The following is a 23,724-nucleotide window of genomic DNA, read 5'->3' as shown; positions in this document are numbered from 1 at the left end:
TCTTTCTTTCTTTCTTTCTGTTTTAATTCTTTCTTCTTTTCTTTTTAATTCCATATTCTCAATATAAGATGGAATACTCCAACACCCCCCCCCCCCCCCCCCGGCCTTAAGATGAACATAGATGTTAAAAGATAAAGATCCGAGGGATTTTGTAAATATGTCTGCTAGTTGTAACCTTGATGGAATACGGAAAAGTTTAATGATATGTTGCTGCAATTTTTCTCTAATAAGATGGCAATCAATCTGGATATGCTTCATTCTCTTATGCTGAATAGGATTTGTGGCTATGGACATTACTGATTTACTGTCAGTATATAACAAAACTGATTGGGAATGATTGATATCCAAGTCTTGTAAGGCATATAAAAGTCATTGGATTTCATACGTTGTAGTAGCAAGAGCTCGGTACTCTGCCTCTGCAGACCAACGACTGATAGTAACTTGTTTCTTTGATTTCCATGAAACCAATGAGTTGCCAAGAAAGATTGCATAACCAGTGACACTCCATTGAAAATCTACACAGCCTGCCCAATTACTATTTGAAAAACCTTTTAATTGAAAATTTGAAGATGGAAAGAAAAGACCTTGCCCTGGAGTAGCCTTAAGATACCTCAATACCCGAATGGCTACTTGATGGTGGCTGATAGCAGGTTTAGCTAAAAACTGACTGAGCACTTGCACAGAGTAGGCTAAGTCCGGCCTAGTAACGGTTAAGTAAAGTAAGCGGCCAATAAGTCTTCGATAGGCTAATGGATCTTCATATAAATTGGTATCATTTGCAGATAATTTGAGAGTAGATTCCATAGGGAAGGCAGTAGGTTTTGAACCAGTTAAACCAGTGTCAACAAGTAAATCAAGAATGTACTTTCCTTGGCATAAAGATATACCAACTTTGGACCTTGCAACTTCTAAGCCAAGAAAGTATTTTAGCTGGCCTAAATCTTTAATAGTGAATTTTGCATCTAAAAAAGACTTCAACCTCTCAATTTCTTGAATACTATCACTTGCCAAGAGCACATCATCCACATAAACTAATAAGGCCATAAAGAAAGTGGCAGATTTCTTAATAAACAGAGAACAATTAGAATTTCCTTAAACAAAACCATAGGATGAGAGCATCGAATAGCTTAACAAACCATTGCCTAGAAGCCTACTTTAAGCCATAAAGACTTTTTAAAAGATGACAAACTTTCTGTTCTCCGTGGACAACCAAATCAGGAGGCAAGTCCATGTATACCTCTTCATGTAAATCACCATGTAAAAATGCATTATTGACATCTAGTTGATGAAGATGCCATTGTTTGGCTGCAGCTACAGCAAGTAATAATCGAATGGAAGTAATTTTTGCCACAATAGAGAAGGTATCAAAAAAATCTAGGCCTTCTTGCTGAGTATACCCTTTGGCCACCAATATAGCTTTATGTCTCTCTATGGTTCCATCAGTTTTATATTTTACTTTGAATACCCATTTACAATCAATAGGCCTTTTATTGTTAGGAAGAGTAACAAGTTCCCAAGTTTTATTTAACTCCAAAACATTAAGTTCATTTTTCATGGCAGCTTGCCATTCAAGAAGTCTAGAAGCTTGTTTATAAGTTTTGGGTTCTAGAGAGGTAGTGATAGAAGTTAAAAAAGGCTTTATATGATGTGGATAGTCTGCTGGTAGAAAGAAAAGGATGAAGAGAATAAAAATTACCAGTGTAATCAGTTGAAGTAGATGTCTGAGTTGCACTTAGAGATGAAGAGATATTACCACAATAATAGTCCTACAGATATGAAGGTTTTTGTTTAATTCTGGTTGATTTTCTGGGCTGAAGGACTTCTTGGTCAAGTGAAGTAGATATTGGAGTCATATTAGAAGGAGATGGAAGAGTAGATGAATATGGAACAACATGTGTATGAGGAGTAGAGAAAAAAGGGGAATTATTATGTGATGATGTAGATTCTATATTTTGATATGAATTGAAAAATGAGCTGTCAAAAGAGAAATCTTAAATGGGTTATGGAACAGGAAACATAGAAGAATGATGTTAAGGATTTGGTGGTGACATTTGGAAAGGAAAATTGTTTCATGAAATATAACATTTTGAGAAACAATTATTTTATTGGTGTTTAGATCCATGAGTTTATAACCTTTAATATCATAGGGGTAGCCAAGAAATATGCATTTAATAGCTCTTGAATCAAATTTTTGTCTGTGACTTTGTAGAGTTGATGCAAAACAAAGGCAACCAAAAACTCTTAAATGAGAAAGATTAGGTGTTTTGTTAAGAAGTCTTTCAAAAGGGGATTTATTTTGAAGTAGAGGAGTGGGAATTCTATTAATTATGTCAGTAAGAACACAGTCACTCCAAAAAATTAATAGTAGGTTGGCTTGAAACATTAGAGCTCGTGCAGTGTTCAAAAGATGTTGATGTTTTCTTTCCACAATACCATTTTGTTGTGAAGTTTCTACACAACTTTTCTGATGTAAAATACCATATTTATGATAAAATTTGGTAAGAAAAAATTTTGGTCTATTGTCAGACCGGATAGCTTTGACAGAAGAAGAAAACTTATTTGCTATCATTTTACAGAAAGTTTTGATTAAAGATAGCACTTCTGATTTAGCTTTAAACATGTATACCCAAGTACACCTTGTGAAGTCATCAACTATGGTTAAAAAATATCAAAAACCAAAGTAAGAAGTGGTGCCAAAAGGACCCCATATATCACAATGGATCAAATCAAAACTTTTATTAGAATTACTCTGTGATACAAGAAAAGGAAGCCTTCTTTGCTTTGCTAAAGGGCATATGTCACAAACATTTGTATAATCAAAAGTGATAGAAGAATCAATCTGTTTGAGAGAATGTAATCTTGAACTAGGTACATGTCCTAATCTACAATGCCATATATCTAATGACTTGTGGGTAGAAGATAAAGCAAAAGGTGTAGAATTAAACTGAAAAGAATTGCAGGATTTAGCTTTTGAAGAAGCTTGAATGAGATGGTAAAGTCCTTCTTTCTCAAGAGCAATCCTAATCATCTTCTTCATTAACTGGTCCTGCAAAAGGCAATGAGAAGCAGTAAAGGTAAGAAAAATATTGGATTGTTTAGTAAGTTTAGAAACAGAAAGTAGACTGAAAGAAAAATGAGGAACACACAAGACATTATGTAAAAATAAGGAATCTAAAAGAAACACAGTACCAGTATGTGTAGCTGGGACTGTAGTACCATTAGGAAGGTTTATAGATGCATTAATTGGTTTAGGTATGGAATGATATAAAAGTGGTGAGAAGATCATATGATCTGTTGCTCATGTGTCAAGAATCCAAGATAGACTAAGATTTGGATTAGAAGTAAGAGAATTACATGAAAACACTTTACTAGAAAATTGAGAAGTGGTGATAAGATTAACAGCTGGTTGGGCACTAATCTAGTTGGAAGAATTGGGCTATACTGAATTGGCAAGTGCCATTAGTTTATTAAATTGCTCTAGAGGGAAGCAAACCTTTTGTTGCTCACTACTATATTGATTGTACACTTCTAGAGTTGTAATGGTAGCATAAGCAGAAACCTTATTTTTTCTTCCTTTTTCTCTATTTCGGCCAAGGGGATAACCATGAAATTGAAAACATTTATTCACTGTGTGACCATTATAACCACAATGAGTACAGTGTAAAGTGGAATTCTTTGGTTTGCCTTTGAAAGATTTTGGCTGGTAATTCTGTTGATTAAATTGTTTTGCCATCAAAGCATGAGTCACATTATATGTCGAAGAATTTGTAAGCTGCCTCTGACTCTCTTCTTGAAGTAGTAGAGAAAAAACTTTGGACATGCTTGGTAAAGGAACCATGAGCAGCAATTGGCTTCTTACAGAGGCAAAATAATCATTTAGCCCCACCAAGAATTTAAGTACATAATCAGATTGTTGTCTGATTTGCAGAAAATTAAAAAGTTCACAGGTACATGTTGCCATTTGTCCACATGTGCAAGTTGGGAATGACCTATAGCTAGTGTACTCGTCCCAAAGAGTCTTAAAGGTACTGAAATACTCAGTAACAGAAAGAGTACCCTAACTGATGCAACTCAAAGATTTTTCAAGATGGAAAACTCTTGGTCCATCACTTCTGAGATATCTAACTTTGAGTTCGTTCCAGAGATCAACAGAAGAAACCACAAATAACAAATTATTTCTTATTTCTTTTGAAATATAATTCATTAACCAAGAAAGAACCAGGTTATTTGTCCTTAACCATGTTTTGTGTTTGACAAATTGATTAGAAGGGGGAGAAACAATTGAACCATCTATGAACTATACATTGTTCTTGACTATCAATGCAATGATTATCGAACGACTCCATGCAACATAATTCTCTCCATTGAAGATTTTTTATACTAGCAAAGCACCAGGATTGTCACTTGGGTGCAGATAATATGGGCTCGATGAGTCATCTGAAGCGTTGATAAGAGAATTTCCAGAACTCATTTTCAAGAATTTAGTAAGATGCTACTACTGCTGCTGTTTCTTGCGTAATTATTCTGATATTCTATTCGCTCGCAATTTCTCCAACCATTTTCCGATCTCTGGAGATCATTATTGGAGAAAAAGAAAAGGAAGGAGAAGATGATGCCAAGATTCAATCGAACGAGATTCAGATATTCCAGAAATTAATTGGGATTCAATTTCTTTGATACCATATTAAGAACTTGAGTTTAGAATAGAAACAGAAACAGCAAACTGGAAAAATGCTGAATTATGATTTATTAAGAAGTGAATTTACATCAAATCTATTTATAATACAATAAACAAAGTAAACTAATGACTAATTATTCTAACTAAAACTCTGCTAACTAACTCTTTTCTTTTTTCTTTCTTTTTGTTTTAATTCTTTCTTCTTTTCTTTTTAATTCCATATTCTCAATATAAGATGGAATACTTCAACATTAGTCATCCACTATCATTCAAATATGTTGGCACCTAAATTATAGACCTTTTCCACTTGGGCATGAATTCCACCTAGAAATTACCAAGGCATGCAAATGGCTCACTTCACATATGTGTACACCATCCTCCCCCAATGAGAAAAAAAAAAAAAAAAAACCAATCGAAACCTTTTTCCCTCTCTCCTCTTTAGAACTACATCTTTCTTGAGAGGAGGGGAACCTAAATCCTCTTTCCTCTATGGAATATCCCTTGCAAAAGACGTGGGTGATCTAACATTTAGAATCCTTCCTATCATAGACTTAATTAAGATAAGGTTTCACTTTTATTAGTCCTTTCTCAATTGGACTCTTGACCGTAAGTAAAGAGTCATTTCTCATTATAAACTCCAATTAGGACAAAGCTCCTACACCTATTTTGTCACATCCACATGCAGAGGACTATGTGGAAGAATTAACCATACCAATAATCTTGTAACAAGTTTCATGTTTACAAACTTACAAGTGAAATTTCTCAACAATCAACCTTGTAAATTTCAACCACTCCCCCTTCAATGGAAGTCATTATTGATTATCAATTACTATGCAACCAACTAAGAGTATATACTTAACATGGGAAAATTAGGAGTCATAAGAATCCATTCGTTTACAGGATTAACATTTATAAAATCTACCACTTCTCTTCCATAGAATCTACATCTGCATGACTAATTACATGGGAAAATTAGGAATCTCAGGAATCGATTCATTTGCAGCATTAACGTTTATAAAGTCTACACCACAAAATCTGGATACGCATTAATGATTACATGCATGAACACTAGAGCCTAACTCTAACCACAAGCTCTAAAGATGAATCACTCTCAGCTCAATTTTTTTATGTGGAATATTTAAAATATATATATATATATATATATATATATATATATATATATATATATATCATCATAATACTACATAAACATTACTCTTGATTCGTACTAGCGACCATAAACATCTGCTCCGGGTGCCTACCAAGCTTGTCCTTCACTAATATTGAGCGTTAGCCCTTCATAGTATGTTGGCATCTATAAACAAATCCAATCTTATGGTCCATTTTTTTATATTTGCAACTCAAGCATTTGTTATTTTCATAAAATTTTATCATTTTTCTGTTTTCTACATGGGGCAAGGTGAACTTACAAATAAGATCTATATTCCTATTTTAAATGTCAAGATTTAAATCTTGAGGATTTAGGCTTTCAATATAACATTATACATTAATATTTAAGTGAACTAGGGTAGAGAGGCAGGGTCATTATCCCAATTAATTAGTCAAACATCCAAGAAAATCCTACAATTTTATGTGATTCGAATTTTCGCAATACTAATATTTGATTACATTATAATTCTCTTCCCTTGCTTGTGAACGTATACATTAGAGCGAACGACTAAAATCTTTTTCTTTTTTTTTTTGTATTTAGAAACTCAAAAATTGGATCAAAAAATTATTATATGAATTTAGACTGATTCCCAAAATTCGGAACTCGAACTCAGAGTTCCCAAATTTATATAAGTGATCACAAAAACTATTCGCAGGTATATGTATGCAAATGTGGGGCTAATATTGATCCGAGCCCCTTACTATATTCCTTGACAGGAATAGCAGGGGTCTAGCAAGGATAACTTCATTATGCACCCTAATTCCTAAAACTCGAACTCAGAGTTCCCAAATTTACATAAGTGATCATAGAAACTATTCGCAAGTAAATAAAATTATATATTTTCTATTAAAATTTACATATGTTCAAATTTAGAGTTCAAAATCAATGCTTTCAAATACAACTTTTACTATTTATATTGTCCCGCCTTTTCTTACTGTTAAGTTTTTCAATAAATTTTTTTTTAACACCATCAAGGTATGACGTGGGTCTAAAAATATCAAGGCCGTCGTGCGTTGTCGGTCGCCATTGATAGCTGCAATGTGTGCAGATTTGCGACTACATATGATTTTGGACGTCACCAAACGCACTGCCAAAATACATTTTCTCTATGTTTGGAGAGACTTTGAAATTAGATTTAAATTGGATATAAACAAGATATAATATAAAAATATATTTAAAATTTATTCAAATCCACTCAAATCCAAATCCAAGGTCCGAACTTTATACTTCCAAACACAACATCCATAAATTTGAGAATATGAAATTCAAACCTCATATTTAAATTTGTATAGAAATTATCTACACATTCAAATATATGCTCCCTAAAACTACTTAATTTCATGTTTGCAAGCTTGAAATTCGAATCTTAGATTTAAATTTGTATGAATTTCAATAAAACACAATACAAAATTTTATAAAACTTTATACAAAATCAAATCCAAAACATGAAATTTTTGATCCCAAACACAATTTAAGATAGAATTTGGAAGAATGAATTTCAACTCTTGAATTCGAATTTATGTGAATTCGGATGAAACATGACATAAGTTTGTACTGCTTTATATTAAAATCCACATAAATTCTAATCCAAAATCTAAATCTCCTACATAACCATATTAAAAAAATGTAGATGCACTCAAGCCATGGCTCCTTTGAGTTGTGAGCTTGTGGGTCTGATGCCATCCCTAGAGCCAAAAACAAATAAATAAATAATAATAGCATCAATTTTCTACTAAAAAAAGACAATGCCATTGGTAAGTAAACTACACCATCAACACGCTCTTTATTCTCTTCCTCAACCTCCTTTGAGATCCTTTTCGAGAAAGCCTTCGAATGCACCATTTAACGAAGAGACATCCACATCTAGATTTGATTAGTTGGGGTTGACCGAAAGGGGAGAGGGGCTAGCCCTATCCCATATAAATGGGCTAAGCCCTCTCTTTTTGGTCAATCCTATCCCACTATTATGTTACATCAAAGATAGGCTCACTGCTCTTAGCCTAGCCTAGCCTTCCCTAATTGGTGAAACCAAACGCATCCTAAAAGGCTTTCAAAAACCAGCACTAAATGTCAACTTTAAAAAGAAAAAGAAAAGGAAAAAAAGAAAACACCACCAAGTTGAAGTTGGTGTTCCCGCTGTTAGGAACTTGAATGGGTAGAAATAGTATCACACAGCTAAAATAAGAAATGAGAAAATAAGAATTGACACCAAGTTTTAAGTGAAAACCCCCTAAACAAATCGAGTGAAAAACCACGGATAAGAGTAGAAGAAATCCACTATGAAAAATAATGATACAACTTCTCTCTAATTACAAGAGGAGAATAATGATACCTCTCTCTTGAATAAGGAGTACACAAATCTCACTAGAAACAAGAAGCTACAACAAGGGCACTTTTTTAGAAAAGTACTTAATTTCTCTATCTTTTAAGTTGGAATTGGAGATGCTTGGGATGAATTGGAACTCCTAGTAGGCATCTCTATTTATAGTAGAGAGTACTGCCCACCTTTATTGAATTCTCCTTTCTGTAGCACACCTTTGTAGACTTAGGCAACCACCTTTGTAGATTTGTATAGCCACCTTTGTAGACTTGTACAGCCACCAAATGAATAGTATAGCCACCATATAAATAGTACAACCATCATATGAATAGTATTGCCCCTATGTTGGACTTTGAATACTAGAAATGACTTTACAATTCAACATTCTCTCACTTAAAGTCATTTTCAAACTTTTTTTTTTTTTTCATCCTTTCTAGTCTTACCAATTCCATGCCACTTACGTTTCTATTAGGCCATAAGAGAAGACACCATATGAACTTGTCAGTGTTGATTAGTTTTGTCATGACATCTACTAGGTTGTCTTTTGTGTGAACCTTTTGCATGTCCACACTTTCTTCTTCCACAACTTCTCGAACGAAGTGATACTGTACTTCGATGCATTTTGTCTTAGAATGAAAAGCCGAATTCGTTACAATATGCAAGGCACTCTTACTGTCACAATATAGAGAAATTTTCTCTTGATTGTGCCCGAGTTCTTCCAATAGTCTTTTAATCCACATTGCCTCCTTACAAGTTTGCGTAGCTGCCACGTATTCAACTTCAGTCGTAGACAATGCCACAACAGTTTGCAACTTTGATAGCCAGCTTACTGCTCCTCCTACAAGAGTAAACACATAACCTATAGTGAATTTTCTTTTGTCAAGATCACCTGCAAAATATGAATCAACATATCCCCTGACAATGAATTTTGATCCTCCGTAACATAATGCAGCATCTGAAGTCCCTTTGATGTATCTTAGGACCCTCTTCATAACATTCCAATGCTCTCTACCAGGATTCTTCATGAACCGACTGACCGTATCAACTGCTTAAGCAATATCTAGTCTTGTACAAATCATAGCGTACATTAGGCTTCCCACTGCTGATGCATACGGCACTCGAGACAATTTCATCATCTCTGCTTCATTGCTATGACACATACTTGAGGATAATTTATAATTGACAGGAAGTAAAGTAGAAATTGGCTTACAATCTTGCATGTTGAATGGTTACAAGACTTTATTCAAATAATTCTTTTAAGAAAGTCAAATCTTCTTGTCTTGCATCCCTAAAATCTTGTTTGTTGGTCCTAAATCCTTCATATCAAACTCCCTAACCAATTGTGCCTTCAATTCTTGGACTTTTTCTTTGTAGGGTCCTACAACCAACATATCATCCACATACAACAATAAAATAATGAAATCATTAATACCAAACCTCTTGTAGTACGTACAATTATCTGCACTGAGTCTGTTATATCTGAGGCTAATTATGAAGGAATCAAATCTCTTGTATCAATATCTTGGTGTCTGCTTTAAGCTATACAGAGATTTAACCTGCAAACCAAATTTTCTTTTCCTTTTTCTTCAAAACCTTCTGATTGGAGTATGTAAATCTCTTCTTCAAGTTCTCCATGAAGAAAAGCAATTTTCACATCTAACTGCTCTAGATATAAATCAAACACAACACACATAGCCAATACAGTTATGATAATAGTAAGTCTAAAAACTGGAGAAAATATCTCATTAAAATCATACCTTCTTTTCGAGCATGCCCTTTTACTACCAGTCTTGCACGATATCATTCCACCTGATCGTTGTCATCTCGCTTGATCTTATAGACCCATTTATTTCCAACGGCTTTACGACCATGTGGTAATGGAACAAACTCTCATGTATTATTTCTGTACAAGGTTTCAATTTCTTCCTGCATTTTTGTCATCCACAAAGAAACATTAGTGCTACTAATAGTTTCGTGGAAAGTTGATGGCTCTCCATCTTCTGTTAGAAGACAATATGTAGTACTGCTTTCCATGACATAATCTGAGTGTCATGATGGTTTCCTTATTTCACGTACTAAACGTCAAACTTCTATATCATTTGCCTCATTTAGTTCTTGTTCCTCATGCTTTGGTGCGGCTTCAGAAAAAAAAATTTTCTATCTGAACAGTAATAGTTGTTTTCGAAGTGTTGTTGTTTTCTTTATTTTGCAGTTCATTTTCTGTAAAAATCACATCCTTGCTAATTATGACCTTACGGGTAGTGGGATCCCATAGGCGATACCCCTTGACTCCATCAGCATAACCCAATAATATGTATTTCCTGGACTTTGGGTCTAGTTTAGTTCTTTCCTAGGCATTATACATTACATATGCAGGACATCCAAATATGTGAAGAAGAGAATACTGGGTTGGCTTACCAATCCACATCTCCATCGGTGTCTTCAAACCAATTGTTGTTGATGGTGATCGATTTATCACATGACAAGCGATTTTGACTGCTTCAGCCCAGAATGACTTGGCTAGATCTGTAGTCTTCAACATGGCTTTGGTCTTTTCCAATATGGTTCTGTTCATCCGCTCTACTATGCCATTTTGTTGAGGTGTATGCACAACAGTGAACTGCCTTTGAATACCCTTTTGCTTGCAAAATGAAATAAAATTTCCGTCTTTATATTCTCCTCTATTATCTGTCTTTAAACACTTAATTTTTTTTCCAGATTCAAGTTCCACCTGCGCTTTGAATTCTTTGAACACTAGAAACACATATGACTTCCTCTTGATTGGATACACCTATAATCTCTTGGAGTAGTCATCAATAAATTATACAAAATAATATGCTCCTCCTAGGGATGGAACTGGTGATTCCCATACATCAGAATGAATCAAGTCTAGAACGTGTTTACTTCTGGCAGTAGATCTTTCAAATTTTAATCTATGTTGCTTACTTGTAACACAGTGCTCACAGGAAGGTAGCCTTACTAATTTGAGTCTCGGAAGAAGATTACGTTTTGAAAGAATCTTCAGACCACATTCAGACATATGACCAAGTTTGCGATGCCACATTATTGCTGATTCTTTCTGGATTAATGCAACTGATGCGTCTCACTGTTGTATAGTATTTCCCAGCAGTGTGTATAGATTTGTCACGATCTTTTCTGCCTTCATCAATACAAGTGCGCCTTTGACAACCTTCAAGATCTCATTTTCAATGAAGGTCTTACAACTGAGGTCATCTAACTATCCAAGATACAGTAAATTTTTCTTCAAGCCCTTCACATGTCGTACCCTTTGAATAGTGTGAATCGTACCATTGTACATCTTCAGTTTGATATTACCAACACCAACAATCTCTAAGGCATGATCATTACCCATGAACACAGATCCGCCTGAAACAAGTTTGATTGAGTGGAACCAGTCTCAGCGAGAGATCATGTGCCAGGTTACTCCAGAATCCATGATCTATACATTAGTGAGTTTCTTACCACCTTTAGAGATAGTTTCCACTTCGCTGTACAGGATTTCGCCATATTTGGAAGTACTCGCAGTGCATCCTTGAGAAGTGTTCTCCACATAAGCTTTTCCTGCATTCTTCTTCTTATGCCAACAATCCTTCGAGATGTGTCTTCTTTTGCCACAATTGTAGCATTTAAAATTCTTCTTACTCATTGACTTTAATCTACCATGATTGTAACTCCCATTAGAGCCACGTTTTGTTGATCTTCCTCTCGTCATCTATAGTGCCTCAACTTGTTGAGAACTAAATGATCTGTCTTCCTAGTTTTTGCGTCTGGATTCCTCTTTCAGAACAGCAGCCGCAACATCATCGAATACTAAATTATCTAATTGAATATTATTTGTAATGTTGATGATGAGTTGATCATACGAATCTAACAAACTTTAGAGTAGAAGCTCCACCTGTTCGGTTGGCCCAATCTTATGGCCTAACGTTGTCAGTCGAGAGAACAATGTATTAAGATCGTTGATGTGGACCGTAACCGATGTGGACTCATTCATTCGAAGAGTATAGAATCGCCTCTTTAAGAAGATCTTATTATGAAGTGACTTTACCTCATAAAGCTTTGTCAGTGCATCCAAAATTTCTTTTACTGACTTCTTCTCTGCAATGCTTGATAACATCAAATTTGCTAATGCTAGATGAAGATTAGCAACAGCATTGTCATCCATCTCGTTCCATTTATCATTAGTTATCCCTATGTGTAAAACCTCGAACCCTTAATCCCGGGACTAATACGTTATACCTGATAAAATCCTGATAATTCATAAATCAAAACATACGTAGCGGAAAACATAAACATAATCTCCATAAATATAATACCAGAGTTTACTATTTCTATCTATAATCCATATTAACCATTCATCCACCTTGTTCGCAACTCCATAAACCTCCAAAAACTCAATCCACAACCAGTATTCACAATCATTCCTTTCTCAACAGACTTAAAGCATAAAGCATAGAAACATAAACTTAAATTGTATACAACCCAACAGTATTATTAAAATATACCATTTCTCTTTATAATCCTCAAAAATGCTATAAACCATCGAGCTCTCTAAGCCCGACCTCGAGGATATCCTAAAAAGAAAATATTCATATTCAGGTGAGACACGTCTCAGTAATGGAAGAAACAATATATTAAAATAACGTGTGGCTAACATAAAGTTTATAAATATCCTTTTAATAACATTTGCAAAACGTTATCATAAATATTGAAATCATTCTCTGAACCTAATAAGTCATATGTAAAATATTTAACCCACGAGATTACCTAAGGATTTGGGTGATTACCCACCCATACAAGTAGTACCCCTCAATTCTGATACTTAGGCAATCCTAGGGTCGCTATTGAAGCATACCAAGGCACTCACCTTACTCAATAAGCTTTCAAGTATTAGATTGATCTCGTACTCACACAGTTCAAACAAATGTTTACCAGCAAAGACTCCTAAGAATAGGGAAATCTACCCACCCATATAAGTAGTTTTCCTCTACCCTAGCACATTATACAGCCTATTGCTATACCTGATACAATCAGGGCACTCGCCTTTATCAGCAAGCCCTCAGGTGAAGAGTTTGTCTCGCTCATACGTAACATGTTCTATTAGCATAAATATTTTTAATATCATAATACATTATTCTTTCTGTCATTATTCAACCATTCACATCTGTTCATGTTCATAACTTTAACATTACATTACATTTCACTTTAAGTGACTCTTTCCATTTTCGTAGTTCCCATTTCACATTTCATTTCATTGTCATTTCATTCCATTTTCATTTCATTCATTCGTATTACAACTGCTCTTTAGCCATCATAAGTTAGTCAACATAGAAATGCACTAAAATTTGCTAATACAGCTCCTTTTAACTGTCATCAGTTAGTCCACATAGAAATACTAGAACCTGCTAACACGGCTTTCAGCTATCATACATTTACATGGTTGCATTAACATACACAAGCAGCATGGTTCATATCATATTTCATTCTTAATGCTTTACTTACTTAGTCTGCATCTCATACATTTAACATATATTTGTATAAAACTTACATTTACCCGTGTCACACAATTTAGTAATAAAATTCATATATATTCCTTATAAAATAAGTCAACTCACATTTAGTATTTGAATAATGAAAATATAATTTCTATTTCTTACATAATTTTTCAGAAAATACCTTTCACTTTCATCAGTTCATTTTCACATATACACTAATAAGCGATCATAGGCTCAGAAAACATAATTTACATTATTGGTATTTTAAAACCTATACCAAAATATATACATAAGTATTGTAACGCCCCAACCTGGGTCTGTCAATGAGCACTGCATCTCTCATCCTCCACCTAGACCAGACAACAGGGGGGCAGACCTTACCAGACTAATGACTAGCCCCACAAATCAACACGTGTCCTTTTCAGTGTGTTTTGTCCTCACTCATACACTTCGTGAAAAAACTTCTCAGGAGGTCACCCATCCCAATATTGCTCCAAGGCAAGCACGCTTAACCGTGAAGTTCTTATGGGAAAACTCCGGAAAAGAAAGGTGCACATTATTGATATGAGTAGTAACATCTAATCTTTTTAAGTCTTTTCATTCATGGGGTATCACAAGTATAACGTAATTCATTATCTTTTATTTCATAAAACCTAATTTAATATATAATTTCCCCTTACTTGACTTCCTGAACTACGTCGGCAGGATCTCAAAAAATGCATGTGGCGCTCACCCGAACCCTGAATCAAAAATCTTTGTTCCATTAAATTAACTCTAAATAAAATACTATTTTAATATTTCCTATGGCCGTAAATTTCAAATAAATAGTTATACCCTCAAATACAACCAATTTACCTGATTCCTCAAATCTCACTCTCGCTTTAGAGGATAGCCTAGAAACCCAAATTGAAAATTTACTTACGCCAAAATGACGACAATCACGACTAGGATCACATGGTGGTGTCCAATTGTCGATTTAGTGACAAATTTAAAGAGATTGAGAAATTAGGAAAAAGTTGTCTTACCCCAGGAATGGTGCCTACGCCGCTCCTACGACAAATCCGCTCTAATAGAAATATCGGTAACGGAGTTAGGAATCCAACTGTACCTTCTATTTCCCGATTCGCTGCAAATCCGTCGAGAAATTAAGAGAGAGAGAGAGAGAGAGAGAGACAGAGGTGAGCAGCAGGAAAATTCAGGGGGGGTGGCCTCCTCTCTGTCTGAAATTGAAAATTTCAATCTGGATGCTTCTTTAAGCATCCAAATTTCATATACTTATATATAATAAAATATATTATATTATAATATTATAATACTATACCTTATTATATAAACATATATATATATATATATATATTCTTTTATCCTTACATACACACATATATATAAATATATAAATATCATATACTTAATTTAATTAATTTATTAATTCAATTAAATAATATTTAACTAATTAATTAATTAATAATTAATCTAATTTCATTTTATTTCATATTTTTTTATATTTTTTCATACTATTCCTTTGATTTGTTTATTTATTAATTTATTTATTATTTTTTTCCTAATTATTTTAATCATTTTTAATTTTCTAAGTTGCTACATTCTCCCCTCCTTAAGAAATTTCGTTCTCAAAATTTTACTAACTAATCATTCATTTCCTTATCTTAAACTTTCATTAGCTTATTATATCTCAATATACCTATATCACCCAAATTACTACATCATCCACAATCCATCACATTATCATAAATATTAAGATCATCATATAAATTGTTCAATCATTCATCATTAAATTAAATCATCATTATCTTAAATATAATCTCATACCTGCATCCCTGATGGCATCCTCCTTAGCCTAAAGTGTATACAGTCGGGGTGGAGCACCTCTTCCAAGTGGTACCTGCTGTTTTCCCCGGTCCTAGTTCTGAACAGATACCATAGGGAATGGTTCCCGACAATTTTTCTTGATATGCCCTAACTTACCGCACCTGAAACAATTCGGAATGCCAAACCAGCATTCACCCCTATGTCTTTTATTACACTTCGGGCATACAGAATCCACGGTCTCTTTTCCTTCCTTTGCTAATCCCTGACCAATTTCAGATTGAAAACTAGATGGTGTAGGCCTCTTCTTCTGCTCTAAAAGCTCTGTGCTACTCTGAAGACTCTTTTCTAGCACCGAAGCTTTATCAACTAAATCTGAGAAATTCTGCACTTGAAACCCACCACCAACTCAAATATCCTGTGTCTCAGACTTTTTTCAAATTTCTTAGGCTTCCTTACCTCGTTCGGAATCAAGAACGGTGCGAAACGAGAAAGCTCTACAAATTTCGCTACACTCCACAACGGTCATATTCCCTTAAGTCAGATTAGTGAACTCCTCAATCTTTTCTTCTTTGACAGATGAAGGAAAATACTTGTCAAAGAACAAGTCCTTGAATCTCACCCAGGTAATGACTATCTTTACCACCCTCTGATCCTCTAGCAACTTCGTAGAAAGCCACCAGCGTTTCGCCTCTCCATTCATCTTGAAAGCGGCATAACGGACCTTCTGCTCGTCCGTGCAGTCGAGTATAGTCATGATCTCCTCTATTTCGTGTACCCAATTCTCTACAGCCACTGGATCAGGTTCTCCGACAAAGGCTGGAGGGTTCATCCTCATAAACTCCTTAATGCTGCAACCCTAACTTGTAAGTGAACAGTTCTGTTCTTTAGGTTCCTTTTTCATCTCTGCCCTAACCTGGTGGACTATACCCCGCAGCACTTTAGAGGTATCAATGTCCTCTTCATTGAAAGTATCTAAATCTTCTCTTCCTTCAACCTCTACGTCCTCATCTTTAGGATCCATCCTAAAAAATATGACAGAAAAGAGATAGGAATTTCATATCATAACTCCAAACAACATAATCATTAAATTAAATCCAATAAAAATCCAAAATCTTCATATAAGGACCAATCTCACGACTAGAAAACATCACCGTCGATGGATTTACCGTGATTTTCTAAAACCATCGACTAAATCAAAACATCACATAAGCCCGCCAAGGGATTTGTGCATCCAAGCTATAAGACAAAATCCTACACTTCCTTACACCATACCTACTTCTCAACACATAACCTACCTATCTCCTATTTTTCATCCTAACTCATTCATATACTATGATATAAATCATTTCCTAAGTTCTCAAAATCCCAAAATCTATTTCTCTAATACCAAAATGTAACGCCCCAAACCCTTAATCTCGAGTCCGGTGCGTTATACCCGATAAAATCTTAATAATCCATAAATCAAAACATACGCAGCGAAAAATATAAACATAATCTCCATAAATATAATACCAAAGTTTACTATTTCTATCTATAATCCATATTAACCATTCATCCACCTGTATTCGCAACTCCATAAACCTCCAAAAACTCAATCCACAACCAATATTCACAATCATTCCTTTTTCAACAGACTTAAAACATAAAGCATGGAAAGATAATCTTAAACTTTATACAACTCAACCATATTATCAAAATATATCATTTCTCTTTACAATCCTCAAAAATGCTATGAACCCTCGAGTTCTCTAAGCTCGACCTCGAGGATGTCACGCCCCGAACTCGGAAATGGGACTCGGGGGTGAATTTGAATAACCTAACATGTCTCTGTATCAATTAAAACATACATGATACAGCATACAAAGAGGGTCCGACCCCATGGGGTGAACAGATGTTCCATTTACATACACATAAACATCCATATTCTTCAAAATACGTAGCGGAATACGGTCTTTCTATACATAAATGGTACCATACCAGAGTCTATGTCATACAAGGATATACATCCCTATGAATACCATACATACTACGGGCGTCTACAAAATCCATCACGACAACCCGGTCACGAAAACTCATACCTATCAGGCACTAGTAGTAGCTACACGACACCCCTCGCTTCCGGACGCTAGGATGCTAGTTTCGGCTACCCGAATGACCTAAAAAACATTTGTATATATTCGGGGTGAGACACCTCAGTAAGGGAGAAAACATGTTATATCAGTGTGTGGCATACCAGTGTTATTTTACATACTCCATAATACTATAAAATACGATACAGTTTGAAACATTTCCATACAGTTTCATACATATACATACAGTTCCAGTATTTTTACAAAAACCATTCTAGTACATATGATACCCAAAACATATGGTCAGTGTCGTCACACTATTTCGCAACTACACAAGGTCACCTCATCTCATAGCGATTACATTGCTACATACGCAACTACGCTGCGACAATTGAGGTCCAATAGTGATTACATTGCTCCATACGCAACTACACAAGGTCACCTAGTCTCACATCGATTACATTGCTACATACGCAACTACAATGCGACAACTCAAGCCCAATAGTGATTACATTGCTACATACGCAACTACACAAGGTCACCTAGTCTCACAGCGATTACATTGCTACACACGCAACTACGAGGCGACGACTCAGACCCAATAGTGATTACATTGTTACATACGCAACTACACAAGGTCACCTAGTCTCACCACGATTACATTGCCACATGCACAACTACGCTACGACGACTCAGGCCTACATTGATTACATTGCTACATACGGTGTAGAACACACCCTTCGGTGACCAGCCGAAACATACTGGTGATATTTCACACCCCGGATATAGAGCCGGCCACTCTCGCCCACGGTAGTTAACCGATACATGACTGTTTTACAAATCCCTGGAATCATTTTGGAACTCACGTCCCTATACATTTCAGCGTACAGTAATTTGCTGCCACATAACTGTTTTACAAATACCTAGAACAAATACATACATCTATACATACCACACTTATTTGGTTTACGACAAATCATATCATTTACAATTTCAAGTATACAGTTTATGCAAATATGGATTACGGTCACCTCAATAATACAGTTTTAGCATAACCAACAGTTTTCCAAACAGAGTAGAAATGATACCCGAAATCCTCAATTTTTCCCGAAAACTGTAACTCGAAAATCTCGCGTTTTTACCCAATAAATTTCCCCAAATAAGTAGCCAAAACATACATACGATCGTAACTTATAAGCTTACCGATCCTGATTTCGAAAATGAATTGACATAAATTGAATCCCCTTACTTTAATCCAAGTATGAATTCTACGGTCCTCAAAACTACGAACCGAGACTCCAAAACCTACAAACCACAATATAGTACACGCTTACAATCTGTACCACTACACATATACCAAATCAGAAATGAAAACCGAGCTTGATGGGTGGAGAGGAACACTCAGTCACTAGATGTGACTGAAACTCAGTGAGGATAAATACCAAACAAGTATATTTCAATCTGAAAAATAATACAGAGGAATTCAAACAACAAAATCTCTCGCTCACTCACTGGCTTTCAACTCTCAACACACCACACTTACAATGCACACACACTCTCCTATTTATAGCAATTACAGAAACCAAATAATCAACAATGGTGGGAATTTAAACTTCAACGATTGTGGCTGGTTTGGTAAGGTTGGTGGCCAAATCTTGCTTAACTTCAATGGAGGTGGGCTGCCGGTTGATGAAGCTTCTGCAGTCAAATTTTTGCTGCCACCGTCCCACTGTTCTCAAGTTTAATCTTCAACATCCCCCCTTAAACTTGACTCTGCTAACTTTGTCATTCCGAGCATTGTCTTCAATCTTGCAAAACTATCATGCCTGAGTGGTTTTGTGAAAATGTCAGCAATCTGATCATACGTTCTGCAAGATATCAATTCCACTTCTTTATTTTTGACATGCTCCCTGATAAAATGATACCGAGTATCAATATGTTTGCTTCTTTCATGATAAACTGGATTTTTCGCAAGGGCAATTGCTGATCGATTGTCGATGTAGACTTCTGTGGGGTTATCTTGAAGAAATCTCAGATACTTCATTACATTTCTAATCCATATACCATGACAAACAGCTGAGCTGGCAGCAACATACTCAGCTTCACATGATGATAGCGTTACGATGGGTTGCTTCTTCGAAGACCATGTAAACGATGTATCTCCCATAAAAAATGTGAATCCCGTCGTACTTTTTCTTTCATCAAGATCTCTTCCCCAATCGCTATCTGAATAGCCGATAAGTTAGCAATCACCTCTTGATGAATAAAACATACTATCGGTGATGGTACCCTTGACATATCGGAGTATCCTTTTCGCTGCATTCAGGTGGGACTGGTCAGGAGTCTCCATGTACCTGCTAACAAGTCCAACTCCATAGAGTATATCTGGTCTGGTACACGTCAAATACCTCAAGCTTCCAACCAGACTCTTAAAATATGTGGGGTCAACATCTCCTTGCTCATTCTTTCTCAACTCCAATCCTGTTTCAACTGGAGTTGTCACTGGGTTGCATTTGTCCATCCCAAACTTCTTCAATACTTCTTTTGCATAGTGGCTCTAGGAGATGAAAATTCCTTTCTCGCTTTGCACGACTTCTATGCCAAGGAAGTGAGCCATCTGGCCAATATCCGTCATTTCAAATTCTTTGACCATGCTCCTCTTGAAAACGGCAAACATCTCTGGATTGTTGCCGATGAAGATCAGATCATCAACATATAGGCAAGCTATCAGCATGCTTCCATCTGTCTCCATCTTTATGTATAGCGCATGCTCGTAGGGACACTTCTCAAATCCATTCTTCTGGAAGCAGTCGTCAATCCTCATGTTCCACGCACGAGGTGCCTGCTTCAAGCCATAGAGTGCTTTCTTCAACTTGTACACTCTATCTTCTTTGCCCTTCTTTACATATCCAGGTGGTTGATCGATATAAATCTCTTCTTCTAGAAAACCATTCAGAAAAGCTGATTTCACGTCCAGCTGGTAAATCTTCCATCCATTTTGTGCTGAAAGTGAAATAAGTAATCTGATGGTTTCAAGTCTGGCAACCGGGGCAAAGATTTCTCCATAATCAATCCCTTCTTTTTGTTTGTAACCTTTGGCGACAAGTCTTGCTTTATATCTCTGAACTTCTCCTTGAGCATTCTTTTTGGTCTTGTAGACCCATTTCACACCAATGGTTTTGCGGCCCTTCGGGAGATTTGTCAACTCCCAAGTTTTATTCTTCTCGATGGATTGAATCTCCTCATCCATCGCTTTTCTCCATTTGTCTTCTTCGTTAACTTCCTCAAAGCTAACCGGGTCGCTGGTTAACAATAGACAGTAAAGAGTAACATACTCTTCAATTGGTTCTGTAGTTTCATACAGGTCGGCTAGATTTCGAGCTCCTCTAGGTCTCATGTCTGAGATTTCACGCTCTATTGGTGATGGAGCTTCATTTGTCTGTGGTGAACCATGTGGAGGTGTTTGCAGCTCAGGAATTTGTGGCTCGATAGCCACTTCTCTTGTCTGTGTAGGTTCTTCCCCTTTAAGTGTCAATTCCGCATCTTTGGAACATTCAGCCTGGTCCCATTTCCAGGATTCATTTTCTTCAAAGATGACATCCCGACTGTGAAAGACTTTCTTGTTGATGGGATTGTAAAGTCGATATCCCATGGTGCTGTCACCATATCCTACAAGGATACACTTCTCTCCTTTATCATCCAGCTTTGTCCTTCTTGCTTCTGGGATCTTGGCATAGGCTATGGAGCCAAACACCCTAAGATGACTCACACTGGGCTTGTGAGTACTCCAGGCTTCATATGGTGTCTTTGTATCAAGACTCTTCGTCGGACACCTATTGAGCAGATAGACTGCACATAACACTGCTTCTGCCCAAAAACTCTTGGGCACATTTTTATCCTTTAACATGCTTCTAGCCATGTTAAGGATTGTGCGGTTCTTCCTTTCGGCTACACCATTCAACTGGGGAGTGTATGATGGTGTGAACTGTTTCTGAATCCCTTGTTGTCTAAGGAATTCCAGGAAAGCTTCGTCTTTGTACTCTCCTCCTTGATCTGACCGGAGTGACTTGATGCGGAAGCCACTCTGTTTCTCCACAAGAGTTTTGAACTCTTTGAACTTGTCAAACACCTCTGACTTCCTTTTCAAGAAGTAGACCCAGGTCTTCCTGCTGTAGTCGTCAATGAAGGTGAGGAAGTATCGATTCTGTCCATTTGAAAATGGTCTTAGTGGACCACACACATCTGTGTGTATTAGCTGGAGCGGCATGGTTAATCTCCAGTCGGTTTGCTTTCCAAAGCTGTTTCTGTGTTGCTTGCTCAAAATACAGCTTTCACATATCACATTTGGATGATGAATATTGGGTAAGCCCTTCACCATCTTCTTGCTTCCCAATTGTTTCAAACTTTCAAAGTTTAGATGCCCATACCTTAGATGCCATAGCCAGTCTTTGTCTTTGATGATAGCGCCCAAACACCTTGGCGTATCATGTTGAATGGCAAGCGGAAACATTCGATTCTTTGCCATTTGAACTCGAGTAACAAGCTTTCCTCGAGCATCTATTATCACCATCTGCTTATCACTGAGGCTAATTCGATAGCCTCTCTCCACGAGCTGTCCGAGACTAAGTATATTAGTCTTCATGGCTGGCACATAGTAGACGTTGGAGATGTAAGCATGATCTCCAGACTTCTGTTTGATCAAAACATCTCCTCTCCCTTGGACTGGGATTTTAGAATTATCGCCGAAAGATATCTCCCCTTGAACTTTCTCATCAAGTTCAAAGAATAGGTTTTTTCTGCCAGTCATATGGTTGCTGGCTCCAGAATCAAGGTACCAAACACTCTGGTCCTGAGGAGTTGCATTGTGTGCCATCAGCATCAACGACTCTCCATCTGCATGATTAGTTTCGGCAAGGTTGACCTCCTCGCTAACCTTTTCTTGTTGTCGCCCCCAACATTCATTGCTATAGTGTCCATACTTGTGACAATTGTAGCATTGAATGTTTCTTTTGTCTACATTCGAGCGATTATTATATCCTCCTCTTCTTCCTTGTCCTCTGCCTTGTGGGACATAGCTCTGTTGATTTCGTCCTCTTCTAGTGGGACCTCTTCTGCCTCTGCCACCTTCTCTGGAGTTAAAATTTCCAGAATTTTTTCCACGAGATCCTCGGTCTCGTCCTCTTCCTTGTTGTGACGTCCCCCCTTTGTCGTATCTATCTGTAGTGAGGGACAACTTCGTTTGGAGAGCTTGCTCCAGTGCTTTATCGTCACTTCTTCTATTGACTTTTTGCTCATGGGCTTGGAGTGAGCCCACAAGTTCTTCTACAGACATTGTTTCCAAGTCTTTTGTTTCTTCTAGGGTCACAGCTATATAATCATATTTTGGATCTAAAGATCGCAAAATTTTTTCACAAATTCTCTCGTCATTGAGAATTTCTCCATTTCTTCTTAATTGATTTGATACTACCATTACTCGTGTATAGTAGTCTGTAATGGATTCAGTAGACTTCATTTTGAGAGATTCGAACTCACCTCGCAATGTCTGAAGACGAATCTTTTTTACTTTATCTGCACCTTTGTGTGTTCGATGGAGAGAGTCCCAAACTTCTTTAGATGTCTTTGCGGAGGCGATGATTTCGAACGTGGCCTCATCAAGGCCTTGGTAGATTATGGATTTTGCCTTGCAATCTTTCTTTCGATCGGCTCGCAAGGTCGTTCTTTGAGCATCGGGCATAGCTGCTTCGACTTCTTTTGATGGGCTTTCTCTGTACCCATCTTCAACGATATCCATGACATCCTGAGAACCTAAAAGGGCTCTCATTTAAATCGACCAGTTGTCATAATTCTCTCGGGTCAATTTTGGAATGACCGATTGGATAGTACCGTTAGCCATCGAATTTAATATATAAAAAACAGAAAGATGGGGGCTGATTTTGGTAAATCTAATGCCACCAATAAATTCAAAATATTGAAAAACCTTAGGAACCGGTTTTGGTTTGCAAAGAACCGGTCTAAAAATCACTGAACCGGCTATAGGCAATTCTGGTGAATTTTTAACTAACCGGTTCAACTTAACGGCCGCTTAAAGGCGTTAACTTTTCCGTTACGCCACGTGGCGTTCTCTGCGCGTGCCGCGTGTCCGC

The 23,724-nt window shown here is 36.6% G+C and overlaps 1 protein-coding gene across 4 annotated transcripts in view; it reads right to left on the bottom strand.

Moving 5' to 3' along the window:
- LOC131155808 (bifunctional protein FolD 2) overlaps positions 1-23,724 on the bottom strand; it is a 47,044-nt gene that overhangs the window by 407 nt on the left and 22,913 nt on the right. For 2 of the 4 annotated variants that reach the window (XM_058109237.1, XM_058109234.1), the window contains one exon: positions 2,720-3,046. The exons of 1 other annotated variant lie outside the window; for it this stretch is intronic. In XM_058109237.1, coding sequence (XP_057965220.1) covers positions 3,037-3,046 — 10 coding nt within the window. In that variant the 3' untranslated portion in view covers positions 2,720-3,036. Of the gene's footprint in view, positions 1-2,719; positions 3,047-17,393; positions 17,669-23,724 lie in introns of those variants that run through there. One more of the 4 variants, XM_058109236.1, reaches the window with a different exon arrangement.

The sequence above is a fragment of the Malania oleifera genome, chromosome 5 (assembly GCF_029873635.1).
Source record: "Malania oleifera isolate guangnan ecotype guangnan chromosome 5, ASM2987363v1, whole genome shotgun sequence".
NCBI lineage: Eukaryota > Viridiplantae > Streptophyta > Magnoliopsida > Santalales > Ximeniaceae > Malania > Malania oleifera.
Note: the sequence above shows the minus strand (reverse complement) of the source record. Positions and strands in the feature narration are given on the sequence as shown.